General features: G+C 37.6%; 1 protein-coding gene across 2 annotated transcripts; it reads right to left on the reverse strand.

Annotated features, from left to right (window-relative positions):
• Window positions 1-11540, reverse strand: LOC113072575 (lactoylglutathione lyase-like). 2 transcript variants are annotated; one of them, XM_026245560.1, is made up of 6 exons: window positions 11375-11540; window positions 10501-10583; window positions 10095-10235; window positions 8738-8805; window positions 1397-1486; window positions 1-360 (listed from the first exon to the last, which is right to left on the reverse strand). In XM_026245560.1, exons 1-6 carry the CDS (start codon window positions 11441-11443, stop codon window positions 269-271), a joined length of 543 nt encoding a protein of 180 aa, XP_026101345.1. In that variant the 5' UTR covers window positions 11444-11540; the 3' UTR covers window positions 1-268. The 2 variants fall into 2 exon arrangements, with proteins under 2 accessions (XP_026101345.1, XP_026101346.1); XM_026245561.1 differs by lacking the exon at window positions 11375-11540 and adding an exon at window positions 11198-11348.

An 11540-nucleotide genomic window follows, 5' to 3' on the forward strand; every position in this document is an offset into this window, starting at 1 on the left:
TACTTGCTTTACTTTATTTTAACAAATAAAGACAGTTTTAAAGACTCTACGGAGGGGTCTGCATCACTTAAAAAAATATTGCATTTTAGTCATGTAAACATTTAGGGTTAGGGAATGTTTTTTTTTTTTTTTTTTTACAATGTAAATGTCAGATATCATCAGTCTTGATTGTGCAATGCTTTCCATGCTGTCCACAGAACAATCCCCCATCTGTCCTTGATTATCAAAACTAGTGTCTTCTGATCAGGTCACAGCCGGACAACAGTCTTTAAGAAGTGATGGACACCATGTTGTTGGGGCTGAGAATCTCAATCCAGTAACCATCAGGATCCTGAATAAAGGCCAGGCCCTTCATTTTACCTGGCAAGACAGACACAGTTAAACAAACATGAAATAAATAAAACAGCAAGTACTTCAGTAAGTTAACTGACACTGAATATCTGGAAATCAAACACGGTTATTTTGCATTTTTAATCCAAGTTTATTTATTAAACAAAATACTATTACATGTAGAAAATGTGCATACTGTGCACATTATATACAGTATATATATATATATATATATATATATATATATATATATATATATATATATATATATATATATATATATATATATATATATATATATAGATTCTTCAGTTCAGTTCTTCAGTTTTCCAGCATCTTTGCATATTTGAACCCTTTCCAGCAGTGACTTTATGATTTTGAACACAATGAAGATGGCCAAATTTGTCTTATTTTGTTGAAATATAATGTTTTTCCATTTAGTTCTGCCCTTCGTAAGCAACAGAAGATACTTGTATGTTTCCCGGTACACAAATTAAGTACAATTTACCTTGATCTTCAAATTCCAAAAGTTTTCACCCCCCAGCTCTTAATGCATCTTGTTTCCTTCTGGAGCATCAGTGAATGTTTGAATCTTTTTAAATAGTTGTGTTTGAGTCCCTCAAATGTCCTCAGTGTGATAAGGTGCATCTCAAAATCATAAATTCACTGCTGGAAAGGGTTTTTTTTGTCTTGTGGACTAAATGTTAATATCTTTTATGCACAATATCTTACTCAGGACAGTACTAAATAAAAAATAACATGCATTTAGTATGATCTCTCTTATTTTTTGAAAATTACTCATATTTTCACAGATTCTGCAAGGGGTGCCCAAACTTCCGATTCCCACTGTGTATATATATATATATATATATATATATATATATATATATATATATATATATATATATATATATATATTACATAATGCAGAAATAGTAAGAGTAGTATGTTAGTATGCTATTGAGAACACATGCAAATATAAAAATTCTAAATTAGCATCTGTGACACTAAAATAGTTTGTTGCAGTGTGATTCAAATAATCCCAGGATAATATAAAAGAAATTACCATCATCTGGCTTTTTTACAAAGGTCACTCCATTCTCTTCAAACAGCTTGCAGGCAGCATAGACATCCGGTACAGCAATTCCAATATGGCCTAAGACAAAAATTCATCTTTTTCATATTTTAGGTTTGATAATGTAATACAGAGATAATGCATTATACTTTTATCTAGGACTTTATTTTCACATATTTGCAATGATTTTGTTGGTGATATAAAATAATGCATGAAAAAATGTATAATGTAACATCATGAATGTCACAATGATTTCCAAATGACTTGGGTTTCACAATCCTTCCTTTGTTAGTATGGGGAGCGTTAACACGGATGATTTATTTGCATCTCTAATTTAAATTTCAGAAGCCAAAACTGAAGAGGAACTAAATGTGAATTTGAATAGTGTGCATTATTGATATTGAAATATTGAAAAGTCCACTGGAGTCCCGAGTGACATTTTTAGTGCAATAAAATGTTGTTGAAATATGTAAGTAAGTATTTAGCAGTTTAGCACTGTATACTGATATTGAAGTGAACTGAAATTTGGAAAACATGCCCTGAATATTATTTTAAGTAAGCTTTTGAATTTACTTACCTGCTGTTTAGCCAAAATTATGGTTTCTATAAATTAATAATAAGCATCCTTTTAGGCTGGTTCAGTGCACAAAGATCAAAATACATAAATATAAAGATATATCTTATTGGAATGTTATATACACTACCAGTCAAAAGTTTGGGATCAGTACATTTTTCCTTTTTGCAAAGAAATAAAAAATTGTATTCAGAAAAGGATGTGTAAAATTTATAAGCGGTGATAGCAAAGATTTATATTGTTAAAAATATATATATTTTAAATGAATGCTGCTCTTTTTAACTTTTTATTCATCAAAAATTCCTGAAAAAAATATTTAGCAGCACAACAGTTTCCAACACTGATAAGAAATCAGCATATTAGAATAATTTCTTAAGGATCAATTCCTTAAGGACACTTTATACTGGAGTAATGGCTGATGGAAATTCAGCTTTACATCACAGAAATAAATTATATTTGAAAGGATATTAAAATAGAAACTTTTATTTTATATTGTAATATACATTTTCCAAAATTACTTACTTTTTTCTGTATTTTTGATCAAATAAATGCAGCCTTGATGAGCATAAGAGACTTCTTTAAAAAACATTACAAGTCTTACTGATCTCAAACTTTCGAACAGTAGTGAAAGATTATTTGTTTTTAATTAACTTTGGTTGGATGTATTTGGAATCAACTGTAGGCAACTGTACTTTGTTCACAATAGTGTGAAACAACTGGCCCATATAATCAGCCTCTTAGGTCAACATCAAGTCATTGAATGGGCTCTCCATGGGAGAGATCCTTTCAAGTCACCAAAAGGTTACACTATCATTGTCTCTCCATGGGGTGTTATTGTATTGTTTATAGCACATTTGTTAACAGGTATAAAGGTCTGTTCTCACAGACAGTACTTTGGGTTAAGATTGTATGAAGGATGACATGCTAACATCACTGCTGAAGAACTGCTACACTGCTACCTTCAATAAATTCTTCTCCCCACAAGAACTTTGATCAAGCTTACTTATTTTATGTATTAGAGAAATCTAGTACATTGGCGAGCCACCCAAACTACTGCTCAGCCAAATACAGCAAAATCTAACAATTTGGCGGAGCCAGCCAGGAGAGACTGACAAGAAAAGAACTCACCAATTGCAACAAGAAGTGAACAAAAGAGTTTTGGAAATTCTACAGTTTTTGTGTTGAAGATCAACAGACCGCATCTGTGGACATAAGTTATTTGAATCAACTTGATCCTTTCTCAAAGATTCTAATTTGGTGAGTGAAACTATCAGCTCTCTAAAAGAACTTAAAAGAACACTTTTTCATAAGTAAGCAGATCATTTGATGTGTGTAGTGTAACCATAATAACCAGTGTAGCACTGTTTAAGAAATGTTTGGCTTAGGCCTTTCTCTTGAGTCTGTAGGAACCTTTTAAATGATTTAGTTAATTCTCCTGAGACTGTAGGAGCTATAGAAAAAGTGTTTATAGCTTGGTCCAGTCCTCTTGAGTCTATAAGAATCATTCAAGAAAGAGGTTTAGTCCGTTCTCGTGAGACTGTAGGAGCCATAGATGTGTAATTATAGGCTTAATCCTGTTCTCTGGAGTCTGTAGGAATTGTTTAAGAAACAATTTAGTCCGTTCATCAAGAGACTGTAGTAGCAGAGGCTTGGTCCTTTCTCTTTATGTCTGTAGGAATTGTTTAAGAAACAATTTAGTCCGTTCATAAAGAGATTGTAGAAGCAGAGGCTTGGTCCGTTCTCTTTTTGTCTGTAGGAATTGTGTGAAAGAAACAATTTAGACCAGTAATCAAGAGACTGTAGAAGCAAGGGCTTGGTACTTTCTGCTTGTATCTGTAGGAATTGTTTAAGAAACAGTTTAGTCCAGTAATCAAGAGATTGTAGAAGCAGAGGCTTAGTCCGTTCTCTTTTTGTTTGTAGGAATTGTGTAAAAAAACAATTTAGTCCATTTCTCCAGAGACTGTAGGAGTCATAGATAGAATTGGGACTGATGTTGCTGCAAGAATTGGGAATTCTTGACTGGGTGCTAATTCAGTAGACACTAATGTAGATTTAAATTAATGTTCAAACCGAATTAGAAAATGATGGCATAAAACCATGAAACTATAAGTTTGTTTGCCTTCCATAAAAATACAGAAAAAAAAAAAATATATAATGTAAATTGTCTAAGGGACAAATTTGAAAAAGGCATTCAGCCTTCTGAGCTAGAACTCAATTCAGACATTAAACAAGGAAAATTAGCCTGAATGTAAATGTTTCGTTTTAAATGGAAGATTGAAAACTAAGCTGAGCTTTTAAACTAATGATTTGTCTGTGTAACTGAAAATGGTCAGTCTAACAGACTGCTGTGAATTTAAATCTGAATAAGTACCTTTAACAGTTCTAACACCTTTTGTTCTGTTTTCACACCTCTGAGGGCACTTTTCCTGTATTCGCCATGGCTGAGTCTGCACAAAACAAAGGCAATAGTCATGCATTGAGGCCAACAACAGAAAGACATGGAACAGAACCTCCAAATGTTACCATTGATCAGATGTTGGAGAATCTGAATACATATCTGGACAAAAGGCTGGGACTGAGGAAGTGCCATGATGACATCTGCCAGAAGTACAGCATCAAGTACTCAGAGAGTGGACTATGGGCTTTGCCGGACATTAAAAGGGCTTATGGAAAGATGCAGCGCTTAAGGACATACACCAACAGAGATGGCTTGTCTGTAATTTTGCTCAAACAAATTCGACAGCATCTACAGAGATGTGAAACTGACAAATTACAACATGAGAAAAAAGCAGAGAAAGCAAAGGTTCGAGCACTGGCTGAACAATTACAGACTGTAAAGAAGGACAAAGAAAGACTGTTACATCAGAATGACAAGTTGTTAACTTTGCTCTCCAAACGACTGGAATCAAAAGCTTCAAGCAGCTCTGATAACAGTGATGCAGATATCAACACATATACTGAAATTACAAAGGACAAACTGAAGGTTAGACTTGCTCCTGTAATTATTAAGAACAGAAGAACTGAAACTGAAAATGAAGAGGAGTATGAGGAAGATGGTGAACGACGAACTCGCACAGTAAAAAAGGTAATAAAGAAATATGTTCCATACAGAACATACCAGCCAGCTACTCCAGAGCAAGTTGACAAATGGTCAAAAGAATTGCCAGATGTGTACAAGCAACCACGGAAAGTATGGCAATTTCTTCAACGCTTGCAGAAAATCTACAATTTACATCCACTGGACAGTGTGATGATTGTTAATGTGAACTTAAGAGACAATGACCAACAACGACTTACAGAACGTGTTGAAAGAAGGATTGGTGAATCTCAAGAAAACATTGAAGCTGGATGGGAAGCGGTTCAAACCTTCTTATTTGAACTGAAACCTGCAGAGGTTAATTGGGCTAAAATTACCTCTTGTGTGCAGAAGACAGGAGAAAGTGTTGCAGAATTTGAAGAACGCTTCAGACAAACTTGGATGGAACATGCTGGTTTGAACAACAACATTGAAGAACTCTGTGAAGACACTAGCATCCCTTTTAAAACCATATTTGTGAATGGACTGAAACCTGAGGTTTCTAAAACTCTTAAAATCAGGTATGATGACTGGGACAGCACTGGAACAACATTTATGCAGATTGTAGAATGGTCAGCAAAGATTGAAAGAACACAGGAAGTCGATCTCAGAGTTTTACAACCCAAAACCTTGTCATACAACAACAGGACAATGGGATACGAAAAAAGTGAATATCAGAGACACTCAAGAGAGAAAACTCAGGAAAGATTTAGACATTGCAACGAGGAAGGACACTGGATTCGTGATTGTAGGCTAAGTTTGAGACAAAGTGATGACGACCACCTGTTGAAGAGGTTTCAGCAGTTGACAGCCAAACAAAAACAGACTCTGCTAAATGCTGTGGAGCCACAGGGAAACTGAAGAACCTCTCTCTGCAGCACCAGCTAGTGACATCTTATCCAAAAGCTGATGGACTCCATGAAACCTCAACAACTGAAGCCACAGAGGATGTCCTAGTAGACAGTGCTGCTAAACAAGCCGTAAAGGAGAGAGGTAAACATGCAGCGGCATTAAGACAACTTCAGCAAAACTCACAAACTGTTCTACATAGTAAACAGATTCAAATTGAATTGGCCAGGAAACAATTATCATTGTTAATGGAAGATGTAAAAAAACATGATGACAACCGATGCCTTAAGGAAAACCACAAGGAAAATGGACTATGCCCTTTTGAACATGTCACAGGCCGGCCCATGTCCACTGAAAATTTAACATCTGACAGCCTTGTCCAAACTGATGAAAGACTCAGTCTGGCAGTACACAATGCCAAGAATCAAGTTTTGGCACCTCCAAAAGGGAGCCATGGTTTAGTGCCCAACAAATGGGTAAAGATTAAAAAAACTGATGTGTCGCAACAAGAATACAGATGGGAAAGACCAATTGAGGATCTTTTAGTAACTGACACAGCAGTTAAGGCACAGGGAAACAATGAGTGGATTGATGTGAATTTGCCTAGAGATGAGGGATAGATGGCAGTAGTGTTTTTCAGAGTCCAAATATGGTGGGACTAGAGTTTTTAGGCTCTAGCTTGTCGCCTGAGGACGAAGACATGAACATTTCACCACTGATAAACACTGTAGTGTCCTGCCAACATTAAATAGGGACAGTTATATTGGTAATTAGGCATATTTTGTTTAAACTATTTCTTTGGAAAGATTTGTTTCCCTTTTCTCTGGTGTGATTGTAGGTGTCCCAGCGTTTCAGAGGATGAGCAAAGATATCCAACGCTTGGACCAAACTGCACTGGCCACCTAGATAAACATGCCTTAACATCCACAGAACACAACAACATTCGTCACTTCCACAAGATCGCAACATTAAAATAAAAAAAAGAACTTAGGCATTAAAGATAATGCAAACCTCACCATGAACTCTTATTCTGTCATCTTAAGTAAGGGAGCCTGTATGCAGCATTCTGTATTCATGATTACTGAAAAGTATTGCAAGAAGGAACCTGTATACAGCATGTGTACATGACTACTAAAATTATAACTGTTTTGTATGTTCTTTCTATTATGTGTGATCAAAAATGATCAAAGGGGGGATTGAAAGATTATTTGTTTTTAATTAACTTTGGTTGGATGTATTTGGAATCAACTGTAGGCAACTGTACTTTGTTCACAATAGTGTGAAACAACTGGCCCATATAATCAGCCTCTTAGGTCAACATCAAGTCAATAGCCGTGTTTCCACTATCGAGCTAGGACCGGGCGTGCTAGTGCGTGCCAGGGCCAGTCGCGTTTCCACTGTCACTTCCGGGGCTTGATCGTGCCTCGCCGGGGCTTCCTCGGGGCCAACGGCCAGGTTTTTTCGGCCCGACGAAAACCTTGGGCCAAAGCGGGCCAGCTGCGGCTAGAGGAGGAGTTACGAACAAAGGCGGAGTTTCTCAGCGTCTGGAGAGCGTCAGCGCGGATCATTTCAGAAAGATAACAGCTTTAACACCAGCATTAAAGACGTTTTAAAATAAGTTGAGCTCAAAACTCTCTTTCAGTCAGCAGTGAGTGTTTGAAATAACTTGATCCAATGTGGATTATAATCACTAAACAAGGCAGAAATATTTATAAGTGATGAAAAAGATATGCACGCTAAACATGTTACCATAGTAAACATTTTAAAATATGACCGCTTGAAGAAATTAGACGTCAGCTTCTTATTCTCTATCACAATCGTGTATTTATTAAGTAACTTATATTATCTGTCACAAGCCTCGTCTCGTAAAAATAATATAAAAGAATATAGCCAAACAATGTTTTTTGTTCGGGAGCTTCATTCTAAATGTGACGGCTGTGGCTAATAAGCAGAAACAGACTCGACTGAATAAGCAGGCTATTTTCATGAGCGTTAAAAATAAATAAATAAAATAGAAATAAGTGTATTTATGTGTGAATTATTTTGAGTCCTGATAAATTAAAACAATATGATCAATGTATCACTTATTCTATAGTTAAAACATCATGCTTTTGAATTTGAATATATAACAAAGCATGCAAACAAACTGCCGCTTTTATCATCTTCGTTTTGTGATCGCGCATGTTCCAGTGACTTATTTCTTAGTTGTCTGATAACTTCTCTTTGTTGGTGAAATAATGAGGTTGCATGACGTTGTTCTGAGAGGCGTGTAAGGGCGTGTTTTAGTGACGTGCAGCGGTGCTTCAAGCTCCACTGTGGAAACCCTGCGCTATTCTGGCCTCGGTGCTACTGGCCCGGGGCTATGAGCCCCGCCCGGCCCGCTTTAAGCCCTGGCTCGCACTGGCCCGACAGTGGAAATGCGGCTATTGAATGGGCTCTCCATGGGAGAGATCCTTTCAAGTCACCAAAAGGTTACACTATCATTGTCTCTCCATGGGGTGTTATTGTATTGTTTATAGCACATTTGTTAACAGGTATAAAGGTCTGTTCTCACAGACAGTACTTTGGGTTAAGATTGTATGAAGGATGACATGCTAACATCACTGCTGAAGAACTGCTACACTGCTACCTTCAATAAATTCTTCTCCCCACAAGAACTTTGATCAAGCTTACTTATTTTATGTATTAGAGAAATCTAGTACATTGGCGAGCCACCCAAACTACTGCTCAGCCAAATACAGCAAAATCTAACAGTAGTGTATATATTACAGATATATAGTCCAGCGTGACTATAAAAAAAAGAGAGAAATGTTGTCATGCATGTTATCTTTACCAAAGCCTCTTGGGTCTGAGTTGCCGTTGTGGTAAGACTGGCTGTCATCTGTCTCCGCGCCCCAGTTACTGATGAAAGAAAACAGTCAAGTGAGAAATACAGAATGGCCCATAAATCAGCCTCGCACTTTAGACTTCTGTTAGAAGTTCAGTTTCACAGGATCTGCACCGACATCATTCAGCTCAACTTGTTCAGATGTTTACATGGCTGATGCTGATATCTAAAAACCAGGAAGGTTTTAATCTGTACCTTACAGCACACCAGTGTTGTAGTCGAGTCACCAACTGTCGAGTCCAAGTCAAGTCTCGAGTCTCAGTGTTCGAGTCCGAGTCCAAGTCCGAGTCACCAAAGAAGAGTCCGAGACGAGTCCAAGTCGAGTCACCATTACTAGAGATCGAGTCCGAGTCGAGTCTCGAGTCCCTTATTGGAAATTTTTTTTTTTTTTTTGAGGAAACAATAGCAACCAACTGAGTTGGTAGGCATTGAAGTCCATTATATGAAGAAAACATCATTAAATGTTTTCCTTAAAAAACTTAATTTAAGAAAAAACGGCATAGATATACTGGATGGCATTGGGAGGAGTAAATGATTAGGAAATTTTCATTTTTTGTGTGAACTAATCCTTTAACACTGTATTACAGAAATACACTAGGCGAAAAAAAGAAACGTGGATATTACAATGATTGTGTGTGTGTGTGTGTGTGTGAGAGAGAGAGAGAGAAAGAGAGAGCGCGTTTGTGTGTGAGTGATCACTCACACACAAACGCTCTCTCACGCTCATCGACGAGTGATTTAGCGTGAGTGCGTTTGTATGTGTTCAAGTGAATGTGTGTCTTTGTGTAACGCTCATGTTCGTTATTTCCAATGTAGGCGCGCGGTATGCGCGCTCATAATGGAAGCATCCAGGCGCGTTCGCAACGCGCAACGAGTTAAAAACATCTCAACTTTTCAGAATGCCACAAGCGCACCGCGGGTCATGTGACAAGAACTAACCAATCAGCTTCATCCTTTCCCGCAAGTGCCCGAGCGCTTTGGAAAAAAAGTAAAGTGAGTGACGTCAGTGAGTGTGTTGTCAAGCAAAGAGAGCGAGCAGTAGCAGTGTCTGATCCCGGCCGGTCTTGGGCACGAAACATTTTTTATAATATTTTTTGTCAAAAACAACGTGATGAATGCTCAAATCCGAGTCCGAGTCCAAGTACGAGTCATCAGTCCACGAGTCCAAGTCGAGTCACGAGTCCAGAGAATGGAGTCTCGAGTCGGACTCGAGTCCAAAGAATAGTGACTCGAGTCGGACTCGAGTCCGAGTCCAGGACTCGAGTACTCCATCACTGCAGCACACACACACACACACACTTACTGTGTGAGCTCTATAGTGGCTCGACGGGAGTACGTCCAGGCTGTCTTCTCCTTCACATCTGAAGGAATCTCTTTCTTATCCTCATAACCCAGAAAATACTGGGAGAATCGCATGGAGGGGAAGTCAAACTTCTGTAACAGCCTACAATCAAACATTCACATTACAAATACTTAAATGCAAGCTAGTGCATCCCATTTACATGCATTTTCAATGCTTTCTACTACAACATTTTACAATGTCTATTTTTTTGTGTGCATGATGAAAATAAGACTGAAATGTTTTGTCGAAACATTTTTACATGCACAGTACATACGGATATTACAAGTAAAACTTAAATCTAATAAAACCTCAAGCGAATCATATCAAGTCTGAATTCTAATTTTTAATAGGGAAAAAGCTCTCTTACGTCATTCCTAGTATGCGTGTGTAGAAATCAAGGGATTTGACCGGATCCTTGACCCGCAGCATCGTCTGCTGCATCATGAAGTCCTACAGCAGTGGAATGAATGACGTTCAGGAAGAACATAACGTAAAAGATGGATAAAGTGAGGAAAAGAAATGATAAACAGAGGCATCCGAAAGTCTGACAGTATAATGGGAGGAAAAGCATTTTGAAAATAATTTTTAATAATGGTCTCGACTTTTGAGAAACACTACATTATTAATAGAATTCCATTTATTCAAACAATGTCATTTTCTATTCTCTATGGATGTGATGTTACGAACTATGATTATAATTGACCTCTGATTTAGATGTACTTTCACAGCATCTCTTGGCTTAAAATTGCACAAATTTGGTTAAGATTACGACAAATGGAATGGAGAAAAACTGTTAAATATTCCTGATATTACTAAGTTTTCCATAATGAAAAATTTGTGGGTGTTCTTATTGGTAATATTTGTAAGTATGCACTGCTCTGTCTGTGACTGGACGAGCCACAGGTCAATATTTCATATGTGTGAAAAGTCAAAGGTCTTCCTTACTAACTAAATCAATCTGCAGTACAGACAGAATCAAGTCTATCTTGATTGTCACTTGCATATGACTCAGCAATACAGCACTTACAACATACAATCTTCACAAAATCAGCTGAGAAACTCACAGAGGCTGAGAGATGCGGGTAATCAGTGTAAAATAACTGATATCAGAGAGATGCTCTGAATCGCAGAGTTTGCCAGCAGTGGTCAGAGTTATAAAGTAGAACAGGGAAATGAGCGACGAGCTTCGTGTTTGATTGACAGGTCTCGCCCAAATTCTGGACTCAAGTTCAGCGTCTTACTTTAGTGATGGGGTTTCCTTCTTTACACGCAGCGGCAGCCGCTTCATTCGTCAGTCCGTGGTCGGTCATTTTCGGGTGCGTTTCGGCTTGATGGTCACTTGGCGGCTCACTGACACTTCGGCGGGCACAGGGGGCGTGGTCATTGCGTAAGGCGTCAGCGGTCTGA

This window comes from Carassius auratus, unplaced genomic scaffold (genome assembly GCF_003368295.1).
Source record: "Carassius auratus strain Wakin unplaced genomic scaffold, ASM336829v1 scaf_tig00009534, whole genome shotgun sequence".
NCBI lineage: Eukaryota > Metazoa > Chordata > Actinopteri > Cypriniformes > Cyprinidae > Carassius > Carassius auratus.

Excerpts from the sequence above, each read along its gene's own strand:
- LOC113072575 (XM_026245560.1), bottom strand. The coding sequence starts at position 11,443 with ATGACCGACCACGGACTGACGAATGAAGCGGCTGCCGCTGCGTGTAAA. Across the intron at positions 1,487-8,737 it reads CTCAGACCCAAGAGGCTTTG|GCCATATTGGAATTGCTGTA; the intron begins GTAAAGATAACA and ends TTTTTGTCTTAG. Across the intron at positions 361-1,396 it reads TGTAAAAAAGCCAGATGATG|GTAAAATGAAGGGCCTGGCC; the intron begins GTAATTTCTTTT and ends CTGTCTTGCCAG.